General features: G+C 42.9%; 1 protein-coding gene and 1 long non-coding RNA gene across 3 annotated transcripts in view; one reads left to right on the top strand and one right to left on the bottom strand.

Annotated features, from left to right (window-relative positions):
* IL31RA (interleukin 31 receptor A) overlaps positions 1–26501 on the bottom strand; it is a 60904-nt gene that overhangs the window by 13656 nt on the left and 20747 nt on the right. The window contains exons 3-13 of one of the 2 annotated variants that reach the window (XM_040339481.1): positions 23887–24180; positions 22501–22621; positions 22224–22390; positions 15795–15946; positions 15529–15697; positions 13605–13681; positions 11357–11573; positions 8583–8768; positions 7454–7555; positions 4921–5067; positions 1381–1521 (exon numbers count right to left, since the gene is read on the bottom strand). In XM_040339481.1, coding sequence (XP_040195415.1) covers positions 1381–1521; positions 4921–5067; positions 7454–7555; positions 8583–8768; positions 11357–11573; positions 13605–13681; positions 15529–15697; positions 15795–15946; positions 22224–22390; positions 22501–22621; positions 23887–24180 — 1773 coding nt within the window. The remainder of the gene's footprint in view (positions 1–1380; positions 1522–4920; positions 5068–7453; positions 7556–8582; positions 8769–11356; positions 11574–13604; positions 13682–15528; positions 15698–15794; positions 15947–22223; positions 22391–22500; positions 22622–23886; positions 24181–26501) is intronic. The other variant, XM_040339484.1, reaches the window with a different exon arrangement.
* LOC120928388 lies at positions 12129–13228 on the top strand. Its single transcript, XR_005747181.1, has 2 exons — positions 12129–12568; positions 12913–13228. It is a non-coding gene; the product is annotated as an uncharacterized LOC120928388 (long non-coding RNA).

Here is a 26501-nt window from a genome sequence, read left to right as displayed (position 1 = left end):
CCACCTACAATGTAATACAAGATGCTATTGTAGCTGGATTTACTTTCTCCTCATGCATCACTAACTTACTAACAGACATATCAGCCTGGAAGTCACACCACTTCAAATCACTTTCCAAGGCTTACCGCCTCAACCTCCGCAACATCTTCAAAAAACTTCCCTTCCTAAGCAATGAAACCACAAAGCTCCTGATTCACTCCCTGTTATCTCTCTCCTCATTGGCTTACTTTTAAATAGGTTATCCCCCCCTTCCATCCACAACTCTGCCACCAGCTGCATCACTAACATAGTCTCAAAATACCAACCAAATCGTCCTCTTCATTCCTCCCAAGACCTCCTGCTCTCTAACTACCTAGACACCCCCTCCCATGCTCGTCTCCAGGACTTATGCCGAGCCACTTCCAATCATTTGGAATTCCCTACCCTATTCTGACTATCTCCTACTCCATCCACTTTTAGGCCATCCCTAAATGCTTATCTCTTCAGAGAAGCTTATCCTGCCTCCACCTAACATCTGTACTTTAATTTTCTTCATCAGCTCATCCCCCATGGTTATTACCTTTTGTATGACTTTACCTTTCCTCTTAGATTGTAAACTCTATCGAGCAGGGCCCTCTGATTCCTCCTGTATTGAATTGTATTGTAACTGTACTGTCTGCCCTAACATTGTAAAGCGCTGCGCAAACTGTTGGCGCTATATAAATCCTGTATAATAATAACATTAAAAATGAAGCAACCAAGACTCTGGTTGGCTAATGCAGATGGATGAAGCAAAGAGATTTGGATTAACCAAGAAAAATCAAAACTAGTAATTAATTTACCAGTGAGAAAAGAAAGAAAGAACGAAAGAAAGAAAGAAAGAGAGAGAGAAAGGAAGAAAGAGAAATAAAGAGAGAAAAAAAAAAAGAAAGAGGAAAAAAGGAAGGAAGGATGTTACTTGTTTTAACCCCCAAGTGTGATTTTAAGATGGTTCAGGCTTTCAGTAAGTCCTGGGAGTGCCAGTGTTGGAATTTGGAAACACTGAATGTCAATAAAGCTGGCGTGCCGTACAAAGCCAAAGATCTGAATCAGCTCCTGAGCACCCAATCCTGCTACAGAGCACCTAGTGAAACAAAGTCACTGCATTGTGGTTACCTGTGAAATTCCAGTAATGTTTCTTGGACATAAGCAAGATTTCCTATATGCTCTATAGGTGGGTTTACAGCACATTGCCCTACTGTATTTGCAGCTTTCTACAATTATAGTAACCTATACACCCAATGCCTTAGGAAAAAAGACCACTACCTGTACAGGACGATTCTGGAATACAGGTTTTGCTATGTTGAGGACACGTGAAGTTGTCATGTAACATTGCAAAAATATATCATTGTAATAACTTACTGTATTGAAGTGTAGTGAAGTGAACATGGGGTCCACTTGTGTTCCCGGCTTGGGTGCTAGCTACCACATAAGCAGTGTACAAAGTTTTCGGCTTCAAGGATTGTAAGGTGTATTCATAGACATCACTGCTCACTGTAGCAACTAGAATCAATAAAATTGACACTTAAAATATTATTTATATTCAGTCTTCAATTTAGGGCGCACGCTGGCAAGCTGTGTTGGGCGGCCCCCTGGGGATTCGAACCTACGATCCTATGGGGAACAGCATTGCCAATCCTGCGTGCTAACCACTATGCTATATTCAGTCTACATTATTACTGACAACTTATTTTGAGCACTCATATGGATCCATTATACACCCCACTTCTACGCTTTTAGCAGCCTTGTTTTGGGGTTCTTTACACGTGTGCGCCAGGTGATTGTGTTGGAAATCTCTTGCACAGTTGCACTTTCTTGAGCAATCCGCCTTACGTGGGGTATTTATTAATATGAATAACTTAGCAGACACTGGCCAGTATTCTGTGACACAGCACATACTGCAGAAAAATAATATGCAAGACGGACTGACCAATTAAATATTCACTTGTGATGTCTGTAACTAGACAGACACTAGTGATAAGTGGAGTGTAAATGGGAACTCTTTTAGCAACCAACATCTACCACATCACCCACAGTAGTTTCCCAGCATGTTCTACAGACAACCAGGTGCATCCCTTTTTCCACATAAAAGAACAAAAAACTTTTGTCGTACATGAATCAAAAGAATACCTTTGTCGTATCCTCTGGATCAACTGTGGGTATGGAGTTGGGTGTATCGGATTGTATTGCGTTTTTTATTTTGTTTGTTTATTTCTTTTGTGGTTGAACTGGATGGACTTGTGTCTTTTTTCAACCTGACTAACTATGTAACTATGTACATGGATCAAAAAAATTATTCTCATAAATAAATTAAAGTCAAGAACAATATGGATGCACAGTGGTCACTGCAAGCACAGGCCACTCACTAAATTCTCACAACCTCTCACCAAATTTAATCAGAGATCTGCTTCTGAATGGTAGCATATTCATTTGCAGCTCTTGTCTTTATTATAACTATGGGATACCAATAAACTCCTACATACCGTGTTTCCCCGAAAATAAGACCGGGTCTTATATTAATTTTAGTCACAAAAAACACACTAGGGCTTATTTTCAGGGTAGGGCTTATTTATTTACGGTATGTACATTGAACAACATTTAAACAACATTTTTTCAAATACCGGTACAGTCGACTACATTTTCCTTTGAACCATTGGTCCTAATCTCTCATTTACAGCAAGTCTGTCTGGCTGGTTGTTGCTATAATAAAAATCCTGTTCCTTTAATGCATGATAAACAACACAGTGTTTGTGCTGTGTCATTTATCCCTCTCTATTTTCTGTTAAAATCTGAAAATGTCCTCTGTCTTCCCCTCAGGTACCCCCCCCCCCCTTATCAAGTCAGGAGTCTCCGTTTTTTAGATCATGTTTGGTACTGTGATACTGTGTCATATTGTGGTCTGAGGTTCAGTTTTATACTGGTATACCGTTAAAAGTATGGGGTATGGTACCTGTTTTTTTTCTGCACTGAGATCTGAGGTGATGAGGAGTTCGGCTTTGGTAAAGTCAGCCCGCTCCGTGCAGTGAAAAGGGAGGGGGGCGCAGACGTCAGCGGGAGGAGAGGAGGAGAAAGAAGAGCCGAGATTGCCGCTGACATCAATGCGCTGAAGACGGCATCTGGAGGGAGGAGGGGAGGGAAGAGAATAGCCGCGATCCCGGCTGATGCGCTCACAAGAGGACGCAGCAGCAGACATCAGCCGGGGGGAGAGAAGAGGACCTCCGGCGGGGCAGCGGTGGGTGCATACTTTGTTTTACATATACCGCAGCAAACAGAGACCTTTAGCCATCATTTAAAAAAAAAAAAATCGGCGATTTACTAGGTCTTATTATCGGGGTAGGGCTTATATTGCAGCCCACCCCGATAATCCAGGTAGGGCTTATTTTCGGGGTAGGGTGTATTTTCGGGGAAACACGGTAGCAGAGCTGATGCAGCTGTGAAAATCTTTTTGTCTACCAACATAAAATAACACGATTGTGTACTGTATGTGTAATAAAAATACAATAATCATGTCGCTAGCTCTGCACAGTTATATAAGGTACAGTTATAAGAAAACAAAAATAGCAATTCATTGTCCATGTTATCAGGACCTAGGATTTGTTTTATTAAAGGTAAATAGGCTGTTCACTTCGCAAGGGATTTTTTTTCCCAGAGCTTAGTGAATGAGGTTACGCTCTGCTGAATTGTCACCACATTCACTAAGCTAAGGGAAATTCCCATGCAAGGAGTCTATGGGGTTGATTTACTAAAGGGAAATCCACTCTGCACTACAAGTGCACTTGAAAGTGCAGTCGCTGTAGATCACTGTAGATCTGAGGGGAAGCTCTGAAATTAGGGGAAGCTCTGCTGATTTTATCATCCAATCATGTACAAGCAAAAATGCTTTTTTTTTTTTCTTTGCATGTCCCCCTCAGATCTACAGCGACGGCACTTCCAAGTGCACTTGCACTGCAATTGTAGTGCAAAGTGTATTTGCCTTTCGTGAATAACCCCCTATGCCTAAATAATATGGACAAGGAACTATTATTTAGTGATCTCTTTTAACTGACTTTACGTGACTGTGCAGAGCTATCAGCATGATTACTGTATTTTTTAAATATATAATTGTATTATTTGTAAATGAACCACATAGTGATACAATCTTTACCAGATATAAAAAGGTATATGCAGGAAAACCCGCGCATCAATAATATAAAAATGAAATGTACAAAGTGCAGTGACCTATATAGCAACTCAATTTCCTGTAGTTAAACCTGGGAAAGATTCATTATTTTGGATGCCTTGGATCTTAAAGCAGGGGTTCACCCAAAAAACTATTTTCTAACATTACATCCAGCATACTAACGACATTTACAGTATGCAGGTCTTTTTTTTTTTTTTTAACGCCGTACATACCGTTATATTGAGATTTTCTCCCCGGCTTCCGGGTTCTGATTCCCGCGGGACTGGGCGTTCCTATCTCTGGGTTAGATGATTGACGTCTGGTGAAACAGTTCCCATGTCGCACAAGGCGCGTCACCAGATTTCCGTAAATAGCCGAGCTGTGAGTCTGCATTATACGGCGTCTGCGCCCGCCGTGTAGAGCTGACTGCGCAGGCGCCGTATAGCGCCGACTCGCAGCTCGGCTATTTAAGGAAATCTGGTGACGCGCCTTGTGCGACATGGGAACTGTTTCACCAGACGTCAATCATCTAACCCAGGGATAGGAACGCCCAGTCCCGCAGGAACCAGAACCCGGAAGCCAGGGAGAAAATCACAATATAACGGTATGTACGGCGATAAAAAAAAAAAGACCTGCATACTGTAAATGTTGTTAGTATCCTGGATGTAATGTTAGAATTTTGCATTGCACTGGACCACTATCCCTCAAACACCTTCTAAATGTGTATTGCTAAATGTTCTTACCAGATTCACGTCCATTGAGAGAATTGTAAACAACACTAAATGAAGTTATGAAGCCATTGGCGTCATCTTGTCTGATTGGATCCCATTTGATTGTTGCCTCTGTTTCTCTCAGGTTTATTACTGTGGTATTTGGGCCATGGAGTGGAGCTGGAAGTAATAGTTAAGAAGGATTATGCAGAGATACAAAGTAAGTGGCAACTGTCCAAAAATGCATTTCTGATAAGAACCCCACAGTGGGAATGTATTTCTCATACAAGGTGTGTAAAGTCCATCTCTTAATTAGCTTTATAATGATGGCAACACAGTTTATGATTATTATGAAAAAAAAAAAAAAAAAAAACGTAGAATACTAAAAGACTAAGTGAAAATATGGGCAAAATCTAATTTTATATACAATATATGCTACAATCCGTCACTATTTACACAAGAGATTTTTATTTTTCCAAATTTCCTTGTAACCCAGTTTTATAGCATGGTTGATTCTGCCAAAATATCTGGTTGGTTTTCCAGATTTTTTTCCACTCCCTGTAATAGGGTGACAATAATGTCAATGTCTACAGTAAAATCCCACAAAAGTGTTGTCATGTGAATGCGTAGTCTTAGATCAGTGGTTCTCAACCTGGGGGTCGAAAGATGATTTGCCAGGGGTCACCGAATCCAGGGCTGTTCCTGAAGCCTGCACCACTCTCCCAGCCTTTTTGCGGTTGCCCAGCAGGGCTGTCCCTGGAGCCTATGGCTGCCCAGCCGGGTTGTTCCTAGAGCACACACCTGCCCACTTAGCCTCTTTGCAGCCACTCATTCAGTAAATGGCATAGCTGGGGGGCAGAGACTAGAGGTCAGCTGACTGGTGAGGAATGTGAAGTGGAGGAGACCCCATCTCCCAATTTCGGCATAGGTGTCACTGCTACGGGACACCACAAAGTCGGAGACAGTGAGTAACACGACCTATGATTATAGTTGCCATTAAAAGTCCCCACTACAGTTCTCAGATCAGCACATGACCTTGATCAAGAGCACCCAAGTTGGCTGATCAGAACTCCAACCAGTATTGGCACTCATCCCATCCCCCCCACCAAGGAGTAAGAGAAGGAATAAAAATAGAGAATACATGGAAGAGAGAGGAAAAAGAGGGGGGGGGGGGGAGAAAAAAAAAGGAAGAGAAAGAACAAGAAAGACGGCTAGAGAGAGGGATGGGGAAAAAAACATAATAATAATAAGGATAGAGAGGGATTTTCTTGTGTAAAAAAAAAAAAGGATAGAGAGGGATAAAAAGGGAAAGAAAGGTGAACAAAGAGAAAGAGTGGTACATCCTAAAATGTATTATATGGGGTTTGTTTGAATACTGTACTAGTGGAAGGGAGCGCTAAATATCCATGGGTTAGGGGCGCAAATTACTTGTCTTGCCTTGGTTGCCGACAACCCACACTACGAAAATAATTTTACTGTTATGGGTCCCCACCATGTTATCAAGGGATCACGGCACTAGAAAGGTTGAGAACCACTGTCTTAGATGGATCCATACATTTAGATGGACTTTAAATAGGCATTAAAAAAAATTACAGCAACAGATTAGACAGTGTTATATGGTTTGTCCCAACTTCTGTAACTGTAACTTTGACTGCATAGTTTGTTCTACATATAAATGTGGAAGAAAATACTATAGTTACTGGTAATTAATTAGTTACCAGCATAGTGGAGCAAGGAGGAGCTCTGGTTAATAGAACATTTAAAAGAAAGTCAATGGGTTTCATTTACTAAAGGCAAATAGAATGTTCACTATGCAAGTGCAGTTGTACTCTGCAAGGGAATTTTCTTCAGAGCTCAGTAGAGAAGGGGAAGCTCTGCTGACTTCAATCATCCAATCATGTTTTTTTTTTCCTTGCATGTGATTGGGTATTCTTTGCAAAGTGAAGCTTCACCTAATTTTCTAAGCTCTGGAGTGAATTCTCTTGCAGAGTGCAGCTACACTTTTAAAGTGACCAGTTTATTTGCCTTTAGTAAATCGAACCTAATGTGTTGTGATTGAGCCCTGATTTAAATTTACTCTTACCTCTTTTCCTTTCCCCACTCCTTTCCTTCACCATATTTATTGTCTTTGCTTCACAACACTCTTTTTAGTGGAAATAATTCCTACATTTTAAATAAAACAGGTGCAGAAAACTTGGAAATACTATATTACATCAAGCTTGCATTTGCCCTTTGACCTATGGTCCCCAGGGATTCATCCCCATCCTCTTATATCCGATTTGTACTGTGATAAATAAGCTTCACAATGTTACATGCTGTTACCTTATTTTCCTCTATACGATTTTATTCACACAGTATGTATGTTATCCTAATGCAACACCAAATGTTGGATAAACAATGACTCTTATCGCACATATCTTTCTTAGCAAGATCCTAAACTTGTATGTAGGTGTACAACGGCTTTTTTTCTCAATAAAAATGTATTTTACCCTGAAAACTGGGTAGACTCTAGCAGGGTTCTCTCACCTGATGGCTTTTACATAATGGAAATGAAATAATGTCATACCTGCTTCCTTGACATAGAAATAGGAAGTATAAGGAGCTTCCACCTTCTCTTCTAGTATGGGGTAGACAGAAATTCTATACCGAGTGTACAGCTCAAAGATCCCTAAAGGTGAAAATAAAAATACATTGAACGTCGATGCCCATCAAACCTATAAAACTGTTTAATGGCTTTTCCGTTTCCTACAAGCTAGTACCGATGAAATTGCTTTCAACAAAATGTTAAAGTAAAATGTAAAAGTAAAATGTAAATGTTAGATATCTTTGCTAACATAACATTATGAGGGAGTCTGTGTTGTAATGGTGCACTGTTTGCCACCCTCAAGAAAATATACCACAGGCCGCCACTGATCCTGGAAACTAGGCAGGTTGGTGGAATGGTTACCGTATTTATCGGCATATACCACGCGCCGGCGTATAGCGCGCACTCCAACCTAAGGAAGAGAAGTTTAGGGAAAAAAAATACTTTTTAGATGCTCAGCCTTGTCGGTGTCCGTCTGCTGTTGGCGTCCATCGGCGGCCTTGTCCGGTGTCTGTCTGCGGCCTTGCGCGGGGTCCGTCCAGCCTTGTCGGTGTCCGTCTGCTGTCTTTGCCCGGCGTCCATCGGCGGCCTTGTCCGGCGTCCGTCTGCGGCCTTGCGCGGGGTCCGTCCAGCCTTGTCGGTGCCCGTCACTTCCGTCTGCCGGGGTTTGCAGCGTTAAATTTGGCGCCTCGGTCGAGCTGTGCAGAGCCGGATTTCCGGTGTGTTTGGCTCCTCTCGCGTGGCTGCGGACGTGGCCGAGTGTGCAGTACACTCAGCTCGGACTTTGTCGGTGGCGCTCAGAGACAGCGAGGATCCCCTGATTTTAAGGGGAAAAAAGTGCGCGGTATACGCCGATAAATACGGTACATATTCTACAAATAAAGGGGTCACAAAGCATTTCTTGAGAAGAAAATTACATGTGGAAGTGTAGTTTTTGTAAGGTAGAGAACAGTTGGCCCCTTAATAATAAGAACTGCAATGGCCACATGTGAGCCAAAAAACACTAGTTTTATGTGCTTGCCATTAGCATTTTGCTAGATTTGCTAGGTTCAGGGGCTTGTTTAATGATCCCAAATGCCAATTGTACTACGGATGTGTGTCAGACCATTACCTTTGTCTCCAGTCCATTCTAATGAATTTTCCACTTGTTGAAAGGATATATTACTACATGGGTTCAGTATGGAGTCCATGCTCCACTCTACCATATACGTCTTTATCCTGATGTCTGTAACATTCCAGATCATAGCCACAGTTTCATTCATTATAAACACCTGAGCGCTGTGAATCAGGCTTTGAGCTAGAACATAAAATATGTTAGAAGAATTTAAACCTATGTTTCAAGTATTTACAACTAAAGACAATAAAAATAAAATACACTATAATAGTTTAAAATTCGAAATGCAGTAACCCACAGCAAACTCTCCTCCAGTCAAAATGAAAGACTCACTATCTACAGTGTTACCTGTCGCATTATAAAATAAAATACAAATATTTAAACATTACTAGTTAAATGCATAGTAGGTATGAATATAATAAACAGTTGTGCTCATAAGTTTACCTGGCAGAATTTATGATTTATTGGCCATTTTTCTGAGAATATAAATGATAACACAAAAACCTTTCTTTCACTCATTGTTAGTGTTTGGCTAAATACATTTATTATCAATCAACTATGTTTACTCTTTTTAAATCATAATGGCAACAGAAACTACCCAAATGACCCTGATCAAAAGTTTACATACCCCAGTTCTTAATACCGTGTATTGCCGCCTTTAACATCAATGACAGCTTGAAGTATTTGTGGATGAGGCTCTTTATCTTCTCAGATGGTAAAGCTGCCCATTCCTCTTGGCAAAAATCCTCCAGTTCCTGTAAATTCCTGGGCTGTCTTGCATGAACTGCACATTTGAGATCTCCCCAAAGTGGCTCAATAATATTGAGGTCAGGAGACAGAGATAGCCACTCCAGAACATTCTCTTTATTCTTCTGTAGCCAATAACAGGTCGGCTTGGCCTTGTGTTTTGGATCATTGTCCAAGTACATCCCATGCGCAGCTTCCTGGCTGATGAATGCAAATGTTCCTCCAGTATTTTTTTTATAACATACTGCATTCATCTTGCCATCAATTTTGACCAAATTTCTGTGCCTTTGTAGCTAACACATCCCCAAAACATCAGCGATCCACCTCCGTGTTTCACAGTAAGAATGGTGTACCTTTCATCATAGGCCTTGTTGACTCCTCTACAAATGTAGTGTTTATGGTTGTGGCCAAAAAGCTACACTTTGGTCTCATCACGCCAAATGACTTTGTGCCAGAAGGTTTGAGGCTTTTCTCTCTGCTGTTTGGCATATTGTAAGCGGGATACTTTGTGGCATTTGCGTAGTAATTGCTTTTCCTCTGGCGACTCGACCATGCAGCCCATCTTTCTTCACGTTCCTCCTTATTGTGCATCTTCAAACAGCGTCCTGTATTTCACCTGAAGTTATTTGTGGGTTTTTCTTTGCATCCCGAACGACTTTCTGTCAGTTGTGGCTGAAACCTTAGTTGGTCTACCTGACCGTGGTTTGGTTTCCACAGAACCCCTAATTTTCCACTTCTTGATTAGAGTTTGAACACTGCTGATTGGTATTCTCAATTCCTTGGATATCTCCCACATTTTTGACCACGTCCACAGTGGGTCATGGTGAAATTAGACCACTATAATAACCTAGAGCAGACAGCTGCCCCCTCTAAACCTTTTAGTAAGATTGTCATCTATATCTTAGTAAGTGTTATGGGAGCTAGGATTACCCCTGATGTAAACAATACTATATATATATATATATATATATATATATATATATATATATATATATATATATATATATATATATACTATATTCTTTGCCAAAGCCTGCATTTTAATTTTTCAGGTGGTACCAAAAATGATATTACATCTCAACCAGAGTTCCTGTAGACTGATTTGCTAGGGGCTTGAGATGTGGCTGATGGACCTCTCATCTGATGCCTGTATAATTTGGTAGCCAAAGCCACATCGGTTGTTAAGGATACAGCGCCCGCCTTCTTGGCCCCCTCCTTAGCAACTGGCTGTATACCGTATGTTTACAGTGTGTTTAACCATCTCAATACAGGGCACTTTCACCCCCTTCCTGCCCAGGCCATTTTTCAACTTTCAGTGCTGTCACATTTTGAATGACAATTTTGTGGTCATGGTACACTGTAACTGTACATTTTTTAGCATTTTCTTCACACAAATAGAGCTTTCTTTTGGTGGTATTTAATCATTACTGGGTTTTTTATTTTTTACAAAAAAGACCGAAAAGTTTGAAAGAAAATAAGTTTTTCTTTGTTTCTATCAGTAAATTCTGTAAATAAGTAATTTTTCTACATCACTGATGTGCGCTGATGGGCACTGATGAGGTGGCACTGAAGAGGAGGCACTAATATGCTACACTTATGGGCACTGATGGGCACCAATAGGTGGCACTGATAGGCGGCACTGATGGGTAGGACTGATGGGCGGCACTGATGGGCACTGAAAGCCAACACTGACTGGCATCACTTATGAGCACTGATTGGTGGCACTGATTGGTGGCAGTGGTGGGCACAGATTGCTGGCACTTCTGGAGCTTTTTTGTAATCAGGGCACTGTTGATCGAGGGTGTGGCATGTCCTAGCAACACGGCGTGGCCACGGGCACACGGGAGCGGCCGTTTGGGTGCGTTGTCATATGAAGTCCACCCAGAACGACAGAGTAAAAAAAAAAATACGCAACATGCATGAAAACTGCATGCAAAAGCACATAAAAAATGTGGGTTTAAAAATGCAAAACGTGCCTGAAAAACGCATCAAGCGCAGCCACATAGATGTGAACCTAGACTTACTCTTTTCCTCACTGGCTGGGATTCTCAATGTAGCACTTGGAGATGATCCAGCAGAGTTGTAATATATCACAGATATCATGTAGGCTTTATTAGGTAAGTCCAGCACCATTTCATTCTGTCTTGTTGTTTTATTCTGGCGAGCAAATATGCTATTTTCAGGGTGCCACTGTACAACAAACCCTTGTGTTATCCCAGAATGTTTTACAATGGACCTTTCCTATGGAAAAATTATAATAGGATATCATTACAGTATACAATATTCATTGAAAGGTTAAAAATGCTATTAAGAACTTAAAGGAGAAAGAGGGCCAAAGCTCTTTTGGACCTACTTCAGGAGTGCACTTCTTTCTGCACTCCTGTGACCTGTATTCAGCCGTCAGCGGGCTAAAGCCGTTCAATCAACTTAGGTACATTTGGCCTGCTCATACAGGGTTCGAATCTCGGCTGGTTCCTGCTGAACCAGCCAAGATTCGAACCATCTATGGCCAGCTTAATTTACAAACTATACAAGGAAACACTTTGGTATTGTGATAGGTTTGCGCTGCCACCTAGTGGTATATGTATAAAAACACAATGTGTGAAATGAAATTATTAAGTTGCTGCCATCACCTGAAAGTATTCACAAAACTGCAATAGGTATAATAAATAAAGTGTGATAGCGCTGTTACAAACAGAGTAATAAATAGTGTCAATATATCATAAATAATAAAGTACTGATTGCATATAGCCAAAGTCCAAATGCAATAAACTGTGACAAATAGGACATGTGATGAAATAAATTAATAAGTCTTCTTATGAGAAAATGTTTGAAGCTGGGGTGGTGAGGTTTATTCCACTTAACATTTGGTACTGCACTATTGGAAGCACTTTATATTTTCATGTCGGTTTGGAGTTGCTGGTGAACTACACGGAGGCATTTTTAAAGAAGAAGTGCTTGGCATATACAGAGTGCAGAGTGTGTTTGACCCTTGCAGGGTCTTTATAGGGGCCATTGGAGATCAATGTGGCACCATCTGTTGATGTGAATCACTTTGAGCTTGAGCGTGTTTGACCCTATCAGGGTCTAAAAAGGAGGTGAGCGTCCATTGCACCTGGAGAAGTGAGCACTTATCCAGGAGAGCCATTTTGATTTGTGAAACCTTTGATTTACGAACCTGGATACCAGGGTGTTGGTGTCCAGGTTCGTATTATACTATTCAATATGACCTGTGTGTAAGTATACAACCTTATTTATTCATTTATGGTCCTATACTGGTCCTGTGGATCCTTGTTCATTGCTGTGATAACTGGGGGGGGGGGTTATATATGCCCTTGTCAGTGCATATATATATATAGATTTACCATATGATAACCGACTCTTTAGTGCCCCAGCCTTTTTGGGGAGCCTAGTTCATTTGGCCCTGGTGACTGGGGATGGGGGACTGTGCGCATCCAGGCCACACGTGGACAGCAATAATTTTTTAACATTATTGATGTTTTATGAAGTTGGTTGATGTATTCAAAATTGTGTTATTTGTTATTTTATTGTTGTTTTTTGTTTACATATGTTCCGTTAGATCACCATGCTCCTGAAGAATCGTTACGATACGCGAAACATGTAGAGCAAAGCAAGAAAATTCTTCTGCATATCGGACCCATATTTAAGGCTATTCACTCCATATTTATATTGTCCAACCATTGTTGTTTGCTGGTTGTGTATTTCTCTTATTTGAGTGTACTAATATTATTATAGTTTTTGGATGTGATATTGGAGCATTATCTTGGGCCGTGTACTGACTATTATTATGTAAAAAATACTTTTTGATTGTATTACTGCATTTTATAGAATTCTATAATAATAAAAAACCTCTAGATTTTTACATGAACTACCCATGTGCCGTTTAAAGTCCAATTTCTTAGTGTAATTTTCAAATATCGGGACGTTGGCACATTTATACCGGTACATCCACAGTGTCACCCTGTGAGGATGCACATTTGAGCAATTCCTTTTAAATAGAACACCTATCAGTTTTTTATTTCTACATATGTCCCTGTTGCCAATTTTTCTTCACTTCCTGTCTGTCTGCATTATGACTGGAGCAGTAAGTGAGGAGTTAAAAATATTAATATTGAAAGCTCTCTAAAATTGAGTTTCAGTGCATACCCAACAGAGGTTCTACTCCTTCCCCACTAAATTTAAAAATAAATTGACTCCCAATACACTTTAAAAGGCAACTGCTCTTCAAATAGCATGTTAGTATAGACTTACCTTCCATAGTAAATGTACCAGTCTTGTGTTGTTCAAATTAGTGACCGTTCTCCATAGTTCAACACTGTGAGAGGGTGCTGACAGTGAAAGAAAGCAAAAAAACATATTTCTAATTAGATACATGAGACTAAACTTTCACTCATCTATAGGACTGTGTAAATTACATGCCATTATCGACCTGGAATTTCACAGCTACAGTATATCTAAAAAGATTTTTACCTAAGCACACACCAAGACCTTGGGTAGAGTGGGTGCACCACTCCATACATTTACAAACCTCTACCAAAGCTTGCTTATTAGCGCTACAAATGTCCCAAACTAAATAACAAGATCTGCCCCTCCATAGATTTCAAAGAGAAAATAGTTTACGATAGACAGTGCTTTAGCGAAGTAGCAACATACATCTACTTTAGTAGTAATTGCAGCCAAGATAATAAGGTTATAATAACACCAAGACTACTTTAGGCTCAGACATGGATTTTTTTCAGTGGGAACATGTGGAAACGCAGTTCTGGCACCTCTAGCGCTGAATGTATGAAATGGCAAGGGGTGCTGGAGAGTCTATTGATGCAGGCTGCTTGGGAATCTATTGTCACTGGGAGGAATCTAATGTTGCTGTGGGGTCAATTGTTGCTGAGAGAGATCTATTGTTGCAGGAGTATCCATTGTTGCAGGAAGGGATCTATTGTTGCTGGAGGATCTATTGTTGCTGGGGAATCTATTGTTGCTGGGGAATCTATAGTTGCAGGGAAGAATATATTGCTTTTGGAAGGCATCTATAGTTGCTGGGGATCTTTTGTTGCTGGAGGATCTATTGTTGCTGGTTGCAGGGGATAATTTTTAAGTTTTTTCTTATTATCATTAGCAAATGCCATACAAATTATTTAGCACCACAAAATGATTCTCGGTTCTGTATTCTCTAAAAGGGGAGTGTAACGGGAGGGCCCGTGGAACCCAGAATCTCTCGGAAAGTATGAGATACCCTTGCTTCAGCTCCCCATGCACCTCTTATGTCTAAATCACCCTGTCCATTAGGGGCATAGGATGACTGAGAAAATATATCTTGGACTACTTCAAATGGGACAGTAATATTCATTAACAATATCTCTCAAGAAATATGAAGATGTGTCCTCTGTGTGCAGTGAGGTCTATGCACAGGAAGTAACTCCTAATATTCCAGGATATGTAAAGACTGACTGATGCTGTTAGAAGGTGCTGATGTTGTCGACTCCAGCCACTTGTCTGCCTGTTGTAATGTAAATGAGTACAGGCTAACTTCCAAGGTTCTTTTAATTGTGGCTTGTGCTAATTGACCCTGTATTGTATGAAGGAGTCCTGTGATAATGTGTATTGTAGTTTAGGAGACAGCCAGGCTGCTTAAAGGGATAAGTTAATTAGCTCATGTTAATTAGGTCTGTATTTTCAGAGTAATATGAGCAGAATATGGATGCACCTCCTCTTTTGACCATGTATAAAACTTGTAGTCTTTTTAATAAAGACTGTGATTCCTGCTTGAACCTCATACAGAGCGTTGTCTCGTATTTGGGGGAGAATTATTCTTATGTGTCTTGTTCGCCTGACTGGAGTGTCTGGTAGCTGCCTTGTGTTCGGGAATAGAATATCCTAAATGACGTTAACCCCTTTCATACACGGGGTGTCGTTACAGGGAGGTACTCAGAGGAGGGTAGGGGGTGGAGACAAGGGGTGGTGCTCAGAAGTGAGTAGGGGGTGAAGACAAGAGAAGGTGCTTAGGGGTGGGTAGGGGGTGGCGACAAGGGTCAGTGCTCAGAGGTGGGTAGGGGGTGGAGACAAGGGGCAGTGCTCGGAGGTGGAGACAAGGGGTGACTCTGAAGGAGAGTACCTGCACCTATTCTCTGAGAAAAAAAGCCATTAACTATTGCCAGTGTGCTCCGATGTAACATACCTTTTTCTAATGTCCTTCTTGTAATGTCCTCACTCCAATTGCTCCAAAAAATTTGCCCATCGTTTCCAATACATCTCATAGAAACTGTGTAGTCAGTAAAAGCTTCAAGTCCTGTGAGGTTATAACTCATCTCTTCCTCTTTTCCCATGTACAGATTATGACGATATCCCTGTAATGGGCATGACAGGGAGTGCAGGGTTATTATGTATGTCTACAGGGAGTCCATAACTGATATAACCTGTACAAGATTCTGACTGAATACTTACCCAGTGAAAACTCAGTAGCTGTTTATACCGCATAGTACAATTCACATTCATGTCATCAGGTGCCAGAACAGGTCTTCTCCATGACAACAGCAATGATGGATTTTTAGTGCAAAACGGTTCCAAACACAAACTGTTAGGAGGGTCCAGTTTCACTAAAGAAATCACATAAATTTGAAGAATGTCAATCTTTCTAAATAAAATCCTATTATCTGAAAGAGTCATGATTAATATACTAGCCATTTCTATAAAAGTCTCCACGCCTGCCATTCGACAGAGTTTATCTTTGCAGTTGCAGTATTAAACCCAAAAGCAAATATTTATTATATTGCAGCTTACTAATTCTTAGATTTAGGCTTTCTTTCTTTTATTTTTCACCTTGTGATCTGGCCAGTAAGTTTTTTGTTTTTCAACAGAAAACCTGTCCTGCAGATGTAGGAGTTAGAGGGTTGAGACAAACAATTTAACACTCGCAGGGGTGCTCACAATGGTCAGCTTTTATTTATGTAGATTTATCCCAAAAGGAACAAAACTCTTAGTGCAACTGCTTTTAATCACTTCAATACCGGGCACTTATACCCCCTTCCTGCCCAGACAAATTTTCAGCTTTCAGTGCTCTCACACCCAAACAAAATTGTTATTTTTTTCACACAAATAGAGCTTTCTTTTGGTGGTATTTAATCACCGCTGGGTTTTTCATTTTTTGCGATATAAGCGAAAAAAGAGCAAAGATTTTGAAAAACAAACACTTTTTCTTAGTTTCTATTGTAAAATTTTGCACCCAACCATTTTGCAACCCAGCTGCTCCACCCAACATTCTAAGTTTCGTGCAACCACTGTGGAGGCCATAGCAGGTTTGAAACTGGCTGATGTAGAATCCCATGCCTTTTTCAAAAGGGAATCTGATCTTTTGTCCATTGCATCCTTTAGGACCCCCATGTCCTCAAAAGCAAGGTCTGTGCGACGTGAAACCTGCGAGAAAACCGCATCTACTCGTGGCTTCTAGTTCCACACCTCCGTATCTTTATTCTCAAAAGGAAATCTTCTCTTAAGGGTTTTAGAAAAGAAAGGACCCCTCTCAGGATCCTTCCACTCCTTTTTAATCGTGTCCGACAGGGAACTGGGAACACTCTCTGTTTAGAGCCGTCCAGATCCTGGTACATTTTATCATGAATAGATAATTGTACTTTTTCCTCCTGGATATCCAGAGTAGTGTAGATTGCTCTAAGTAAATCGTCCACTTCATCTAAGGACAGTTTATATCTGAGGCTCTGCTATCATCTTCCTCTTCCTTCTTATCCGAATCCTTGAGAGAGGGAAGAGTACTAGCCCCTTCATCCCCAGAGTCCCTCTCTGCTGGTCTAGATAAGGAGACTTTTGGGCTGGATGGTGGTTGCTGGGGTTCCACCTGGACTGCTGGACCCTGTACCAGTAAAAGCAGCTTGTAAGTTTTTGTACTGAGGAGAACAAACCTTTATACTATTGGGACGTTTCTTCCTCAACCAAACCCTTAATGCATGATCTCTACACATCGCTTTTTGCCATGAATCTCTTAGAGGATTCTTGCAGGAGGGACAGGTGGATTTAAATGCCTAGTTTTCCCTACTGATTTTTCCTGCAATGAGACAAACAACCAAATCACCTATTGTTTTTTAAGCCTAAAACAAACTTTAGTGTCTTTAAACCACCACTAGCAGAAAGAAAGTGTCCCCAGTGAAAGTAGATAACAACCACCCCATCCAAAACTGCCAGGTCAGAAAGACATAAGTTCTGTCCGGTAGCCACAGGCTCCCTTCAGGGAAGAAGGATACACAACAAATAAAATATAAGCCCAAAAGGTTCAGAATAAAGGTACCACTGTACCCCTCTTACCTGGGCCTGACCGGTGCTTGCGGCACCTGTATCCGCCATTGCTGTCTGTCTCTCCTCCATGTTTGCAGACATTGCAGCGGGGTGCAAGAGAACGCTAGGTTTTTCAATTTTCCTGGTTCCCGCGTCATCGACAAGGGCCGGAAAGGGAAGCACCGGTCGAAAGACCCGCCCCCTGGTCACTGTGTTCCAGACGATTGGAACCACGAGTGCCACGCCCCCACAGGAAGCCGCGTCACCATGCATGACATCACCCGCCAGCCGGGACTCAAATCCGCAGCCTTCAGGTACCAAAAACGCTGCCTCCTGAGCAGGAGCAACTGGGGACTGCGAAACACCCCCTGCTTGAGATGGGGGGGGGGGGGGGGCTGAGATGGTCACTGCACTCCAGGCAGCACAAAAAACAAGGTAGGCCTGTCCCCTCCAACCCTGGAGAGAACGTAGCTCCCTGGTTCCCTAATGCTGTGTAAACAAGCATCTCCCCGCTCGGCCTAGTGACAATGACACTGATCTCCGCTCCGTGTAGTCGGAGCGGAGATCAGTGTCATGTGACACACAGCCCATCCCCCTTACAATAAGAAGCACTCCCTGACGGTGTGGGATGCATTTAAAGCTTACACGAGGGGGAGGTATCAGACTATTATTGCTAGGGTTCGCAGGGAGAGAAGGGCCGACTTGGCAGGTGCGGAGAGTAGGGCTGCCCTGCAGGAAGCGCAATACGTCCGATCCAAAGACCCTAGTGACTATGTTGCACTTCAGTCTCTGACTGAGGATGTTGTTCATATTCGCACCTCTCTCACTCAGAAACGCCTACTTGCTCAATCACAGTGCATATTTGAGCAGGGAGAGAGATCCGGGAAGCTGCTGGCCTGGTTGTAACGGGAACAATCTGGGGGGGATGTGTGTGCCCTGCATACGGGGATCCGGTGGGGACCTAATGTACGCCCCCGACGAGATAAATGCCTACTTTGTCTCCTTTTACAAAAATCTCTATAGCTCCAGGACTACGTACTCTAATGACAAACTGACTTCCTACCTAGATCCCATATCGACATCCCAGTCCTGACCACTAAATACTGTGAGCTGCTTGATGCCCCCATAGCCGCAGATGAACTCTTAAAAGCTCTTAAAACTCTCCAATCGGGTAAATCCCCGGGCCCAGACGGCATACCGGTTGAATTCTACAAGCACTATGCAGAGGACTTGATGGACAAATTGTCGGGGATGCTGACTCAGGCGCAGAGGCCGCAGGAGTTTCCATGTTCCCTGAGTGAGACAGTGGTGGTAGTGATCCCCAAGCCGGGAAAGGACCCATCCCTGTGCTCCTCGTACCGGCCTATCTCACTGATAAACGTAGATGCGAAACTCCTGGCCAAAGTGTTGGCCAGGAGACTTAATACAGTCATAACCGCTTTAGTTTATCCAGACCAGACCCGGTTCATGCCGGGGAGGGGAAGGGACATCAATATTAGACGGCTTTTCACGCATATGGACAGGGCAAAGCTGGAGTCGGCGGGTGTGGTGGCGTCCCTTTGATTCTGTGGAATGGGATTTCCTGTGGGGTGTCCTTCTGAGGTTTGGTTTTGGGCCAAAATTCATGACATGGTTGAAGATGCTCTATGCCGGCCCTAGGACCAGAGTATGCACGAATGGCACACTTTCCGAGGCCTTTCACTTCGGGCCGGGGCACTCGCCAGGGCTGCCCTCTATCGCCGGGACTATTTGCTCTGGCGGTTGAGCCCCTTGCTATTGCTCTGAGGGCGGAGGTGGAGGCGGGGGTCAGGGGCATAGTGGTTGGGGACATAGAAGAAAAGGTGTCCCTTTACGCTGACGACACCCTACTTTATCTTGCGGATGCCTCTCACTCGCTTCAGCGAGCACTAGACCTCTTTGAAGACTTTGGCCGGTTCTCGGGCATTCGCATAAACTGGGGCAAGTCCGTTCTATTCCCATTGCACCCCTCACTTCCAAGGGCAGATACTGGTACCCCACTTCAGTGGTTGAGTGATTTTACCTACCTGGGTATTAAAATTGGTAACACTACACATGAATTTATAGATAGGAACGTACAGCCTCTCCTTTCCCATCTCACTGTCAAGTGCACAGCTTGGCGCTCCTTCCCGCCGACTACGGTTGGCAGGGTTAACCTGCTCAAAATGGTGTTTCTTCCTAAATTTTTATATTTCTTTCGTAACACCCCATCCCACTTACCCAGACCCTTCTTTAGAGGACTGGAGGGGGTGGTGACCTCATTCATCTGAGCCGGGAGGCCACCTAGGGTGGCGAGGCAGATTCTATATTTCCCTTTATCGGGAGGTGGGTTGGCTCTCCCAAATTTCCTTTTGTATTACTGGGCAGCCGTCCTAGTTATGGTACGATGGTGGTTCTCCCAGCCCAGACAGAATCCGGCGGTGAGACTGGAGGCGGCCATATTGGGTTCGTACGCTGCATTGACCAATCTAGTGTACAGGGGTCCTAGGGCCCCCCACCCTTTGACGGTCCTCATGAAGACCACCATTAGAGTGTGGCGGGCGGCCAGAGCTATATACGCTAAGCCGAACTGCATCTCCCCACATACCCCGCTGTGGGGGAATCCCACCCTGCCCCACCTCTGCGACATACCTGAACCCTCACAGTGGGCTAAACGGGGGATCACTGCCCGCAAACACATCATAGCAGATGGCAGAATCATGCCCTTCCATGAACTGAAACGTCAGTATTCCCTACCCAAATCCTTTGAGTTTAGATATTACCAGCTGGAGCATGCGATGAGGGCCCAATTTCCAGATACGTTGACTCTGGAACCTGACTCAGTCGAGCGACTCCGTCAAGTACGATGGGAAGACCCCTTTCATCTCTATACCTATACCTGACGGTAGGCCACGATGTTAAACTCACTCGTGTGATGGACAAATGGAGGGAGGACATCCCGACTTTGGGGGGAGGAGGAGTGGGAGGACTGCATCGCCACTTACATCCCGTCCATGATAGCAGCTAAGGACAGGTTCCTTCAGCTCAAGTTTCTGCATAGGGCCTATTTCACCCCACATAGAATGGCTAAAATATACCCACATCTGGACCCAAGCTGCCCCAGATGTGGGATTGTGACGGGGACCTTCTGGCACATGGTTTGGGATTGCCCGAGGCTTAGGCCGTATTGGGAAGGGATAGCAGAGAGGCTTAGTGATATAGGGGGGACCAGGGTTCCATTAGACCCCATAGTGCTCCTTCTGAGCTACCTGGGTGAGGTGGAGGGGGACAGGTATACTAAGCTTTGCATTACATTTTCGCTGTTTTATGCTAGGAGGGAGATAATGCTGCACTGGAAATCGGTCGAACCCCCCACTCTTACCTCCTGGAGGAAGGCGGTGGACTCAGTGTTACCCCTTTACAAGCTCACATATGAGAGCAGGCAGTGCCCTGCTAAATACGACAGGGTTTGGTCGGCTTAGGTGGGTGCGCTTGGATGAAGGCCCGGGGGGGGACCAAGTGATGGATTCCCCCCCTGCTCGGTCTGGGGGTCTGCTGCCCCCTCCCCTCTCTGCATTGGGCGCTGCCCGATCATGCCGACTGTGGAGTGAATCTCCTGACATTGTGAGTTTTTTTTTCTTATGGGGTGAAGTTTGTTTACCCTGCTGCAATCGAGGGAGGGCTTTAGTGGGGATTGCACCTGGAACTTATCGGGGGAGGGATGGTATGGTGAAGGAGTTAAGGTTTGCAACATTTTTTTTTTTATGTTTTGTTTCAAATCTGGTAATGCTTCTCTCTGACTGACATTGTTCTATGTAAGCTTGATTGTCGACTGCTGCATATCTTGTAATGCGGATTTGTTAATAAAAATACCCTTCTGTGAAAAAAAAAGAAGCACTCCCTAGGAAACACTTAACCCCTACAGCGCCACCTACTGGTTAACCCCTTTACTACCAGTGTAATTTTCACAGTAACCAGTGTATTTTTATAGCACTGATCGCTGTAAAAATGACAATAGTCCCAAAAAATGTCAAAAGTGTCCGATGTGTCCACTATAATGTCGCAGTCACGAAAACAATCGCTGATTGCCGCCATTAATAGTAAAAAAAAATGTTTTTATAAAAATGCCATAAAACTACCCCCTATTTTGTAGATGCTATAACTTTTGCGCAAACCAATCAATAAACGCCTATTGCGATTTTTTTTTACCAAAAATATGTAGAAGAATACGTATCGGCCTAAACTGAGGGCAATTTTTTTTATATATCTTTTTTGGGGATATTTATTATAGTAAAAAATATTGCATTTTTTTCAAAATTGTTGCTTTATTTTTGTATATAGCGCAAAAAATAAAAACAAGAGGTGATCAAATACCACCAAAAGAAAGCTCTATTTGTGGGAAAAAAGGATGTAAATTTTGTTTGGGAGCCACGTTGCACGACCGCGCAATTGTCAGTTAAAGCGACGCAGTGCCGAATTGCAAAAAGGGGCCTGGTCCTTTAGCAACAAAATGGTCCGGGCTGAAGTGGTTAATGAGTGCTGCTAAATAAAAATTCTACATGAAACACATTACACAATATTAAAACTCTTCACCTAATATGTAGGTGTTCACTTGTATCACAGGACTTGCAGCATTTCCAAGTTCATTCTCAGCTTCCACTTGGACTTCATATTCCCCATCAAGGTGCTCCCCGTCACCAAGATAAAAGGAAGTACAGAAGTTCTTCTTGGTCCTACACAGAACTGATTTACCAAGAGACCTGTGAAAAATAAAGAAACTTGACTACCCATCCTACTAATCTGAAATGCTGTCACATTTCATTGGCCAGCTATCTAGTTTTGCTTCAGACAAGAGAGAAAAGTTACTTACGTTATCCTACTTAGGGTGAAAATAGTTGGAAGTCTTGTTTTCTTTTCAGTAATCCAGGTACAAGTTAAGTTTCTTATATGGAAGTAGATACATGAAATATTGTGTGGGGTTTCTGGTGGATCTGTATGAAAAATAGAAACATTTAGAAAAAAAGAGGGAAAATTAACTTTTACTATTAAAACCTTAAGGCCCCTTTCACACTGGGGCGCGGGCGGCGGTAAAGGTTTTTAGCAGCGCTTTACCGGCATGCTTGCGGAGGTATTTGGCCGTTCGCGGAGATGCTTTTAACCCCCGCTAGCAGCCAAAAAAAAATTAAAACCACCTGCAAAGCGCCACTGCAGTGCCGCTTTTCTGGCGGTATTTAATTTCAATGGGCAAGAGCGATGGAGGAGTGGTATACACACCGCTCCTTCACTGCTCCAAAGATGCTGCTTGCAGGACATTTTTTTAATGTCCTGCAAGTGCACCATTCCAGCCCTCGGGCTTTCACACTGGAGAGAATGAAGTGGCTCTTTCAGGGTGCTTTGCAGGCGCTATTTTTAGCGTTATAGCGCCTGCAAAGCACCTCAGTGTGAAAGGGGTTTTAGGTGCATATAGTTAAGCCCCCGAGGACCATAATGCAATATTTAACATTTCCTTCAGGTAATTGTAGGCTACAGAATTGCTAAAGCCTATAAAGTCACAATTTAGAAAACAATAAACCAGGTAATGCAAACTGGTGCATACAGTATATCCTTTATTGACACCTGGTTTAAGGATTTAGGTTGACTTAGGTTCTTATAGATAGCCATGTCATAATTCAGATGGTATTCTGTATCGTTAAAGCTGAGAAGTGTGGGAATACAAAAAAATAACCATCCATATTCACCTCCCTGCTGCAGAATCGGTATGAAGCTGTAGCTGTCCACTGCTGGCTATAAGCCCCATTACTGAGCGATCATATGACTCTTAATTGTTCAGATTTTGGTCTGCTATGAGCAGAGGGCAGTGACTTTCAGTCACCGCTCTGCTTCTCCTACGCTTACTGGAGCACCAGGATGTGGATGCGGTGGGAGTGGCTTGCTCAAGCTCTCAGCGGCAAGCGGAGAGCATAAGCCAGCTGTCAATAGGCATATGAGTGGATCCCGACAATATTGTTGGGATCCTTCCAGAGCCTGGAAGGATCCCAACTGACATTAAGCTTTAGCCTGCTGTCGGGTGATTCTGGGTCACAGGAAAATACAAATGCATGCACCATACCACTGAAAATATTTACAAACTATGTTAGGAATTTAACTGATATTGCATTGAGATGTTCACAAAACACAGGTCTTCGGGCTGCTGTGATTATATAATATACAGCTGTACTGAAAGTCACAGGTATTATGTTTCTTATATTCTACTCACTTCCAGTTTTAATGAAAATTTTATCTAGATGAAGGTCTTTATAGGAATCAGATGCAGGAATTTTACAGATTATTTCCACAGACGCAGCTGAGATGTTTTGTATAGTAATAAATCTCACAGTCTCACTTATACAACCATCTTGCACTCCTGCAGTTATATTTGGATTCAACGTCCAGGACAGATGTGCACTTGTGTAGATACTGCTGTTCACCTTGCAGAAGAAGGTAGCACTTGAGCCTAATTGAACATATTCCACATGTGGAAATATTTGGGCTTCCCTCAGTAAATCATCATCTAGTAAAGAAAGAATGTATTTAGCATATTAGGCATGCCAACAAACAATTATTTTGGCAGTGGTCAAATCGGAGAAATATTCAAACAGAAGTATTCAGGGCACTCTCAACTGTCTTTATTGTGAAAATTCAGCAAGGATTAAAGACATCTAAAATCCATTGGCCAATGACCATTTCATTTGAACAAGCGTATTCAAGACATGGGATACAATCACTCTGGGGACTCATCAAGTGATCTAATACAAAAACAATCCAAATTAGTTTCCCGGGATGATGAACATCCTTTTATGTTTTTTTTTTTTTAAGTTGAACACATGCAACTAACAACTTTCCTCTGTTAACCCTGTGTTATGAAGTATTAAAGGCAACAGTCATATATTACATCAGTACTACAACATTGCACATATCACAATAAGCTCAAAAATCGGTCATGTCCAACTATTTCTCATTCAGATTATATTAAATCAAAATGGAGCTGCGGTGGCTCAACGCGATTGGCACTGCGCTGACAAGCCATTCACCTCTGCAGCTAGGGGTTCAGATCCCGGTCTCAGCTACATGTGAATTGAGTTTGGTGGTCTCAGCCCGGCTCCCGGTGGGTGTGCTATGCGAGGTAAGCCTGCGCTTAGTACGCCCACCCCCCTCCCACAAAAAACCACCACACTTACACGCACTCGAAATTGGGTTAACATGCACGCACTTTGACCACGCGGTCTCTAAAAAGAGAGGCGAAGGACTAACGGGGCTGGTTGAGCGGGCAAATCCTCTCACTCCCTTATAGGGAGTCCCTCTGCCCCGTTGGGCTTCAAAGCGGAGCAGGTAGGGCGGGCTGTGTGGGAGGACCCCCTCACACACCTACCATTGCCACCCGGGGCATGGAGAAAGGTGGCAGATTGCCTCTGGGGGAGGCCTGCCTACTCCCAACTCCTGCAGTCCGGCTCCTCTCTCGAGTACACGCACAAAATACACTTTAAAGAAAAAAAAAAAAAAATAATAATAAATCAAAACCAAAACCTTAAGGATTCAAATGCATATAGTAGAGCATAGGCCTGCAAACTTTCCAAACAAAGGGCCGGTTTATTGTCCTTCAGACTTTAGGCGGGCCAGACTGTGGCTATTGAGAGTAGGAAAGGTGCTGACGTCAGTGGGTAAAAAAAACAAAAACATCTTTGGTGTCAATGGAAAGGATTATGCCTCATTGTTGTTGGTGGGCCCCATTGTTGGTGTCATTGGGCCCCATTGTTGGTGTCATTGGGAGTAATTGTTCTCAATTGTTGGTGTCATTGGGAGTAATTGTTGCACTTTATTGAGGACAGTGGGGGGGGGGGGGGTTATGTCCCATTGTTGGCATCAGTAGATGAAATAGTGCCCCAAGAGCCGGATAAAAGCAAGCAAAGGGCCACAGTTTGGAGACCAGTGTAGCAGAGTATCAGTATCACATTTTTAAAAATTTAACAACAACCTTCTACCCGTGTCAAAGCTCTTGTATCAGGTTACTGGAAGGTTCAGATTCACTGTAATTGGTACAATTAGAGACATTATACAATGAAACTGCACCATTACTGACACCAAGAGACCCTAGTGGCAGGGGTGCCCAACCAGTGGCCCACGGAGCTCTCTGATGTGGCCCGCGACCTTCTTCTCTGGGATGGAATGGTATGGAATAGAATACTATTAAAGGTCAGTTTTATTAAAATCACATTGTATATTTGGGCATATCTGTTCTGCAGTGGTTACTGGCTGCTTTCAAACTGATCTGCAGGTGCAGAGCAGTTTACCTTCACTGAGCCATAAGCTTCTGTTATTACCTGCGAGTTTGGTGAGCTTTCTGAAAGTGCAAACCTGCAGAATATAATAGAAGTCTTTTGCAAAATGGAGGAAAGCCAAAAGATACACTGCGCTGCACAGCACATCAGAGTAAAAGCAGCCTTGGGCCCCTTTCACACGGTCAGTCCAACAGTCAGACCAATTGGACCCTCCATTCACCTCTAAGTAATGGCAGATATAAACCGACTTGTGTCCTACCTCCAATACAATCCGCAAAAAAAAAAAAAAAAAGTATAGTGGGCTGTCTCTGTGTCCACTTTGCATTAGCAGAGCAGACACGGGCATGATATCCACCCTCTCCGTTCATTGTGGCCCGCAACCAGTTACCAAGTTGCTTAAGTGGCCTTCGCTCTTCAAAAGGTTGGGCACCCCTGCCCTAGTGTATCTTTCATAGCAACGACCACTGCATAATCAGTGTAATAGATGCCAATCCAGGTACTGTACTGATAATCAAGGGTCCCATAGTTTATTGACTTTTTATGTGGGCATCCCCTA

Source organism: Rana temporaria, chromosome 1 (assembly GCF_905171775.1).
Source record: "Rana temporaria chromosome 1, aRanTem1.1, whole genome shotgun sequence".
NCBI lineage: Eukaryota > Metazoa > Chordata > Amphibia > Anura > Ranidae > Rana > Rana temporaria.
The sequence above is the reverse complement of the archived record's forward strand: the minus strand, read 5'-3'. Positions and strand labels throughout refer to the sequence as shown.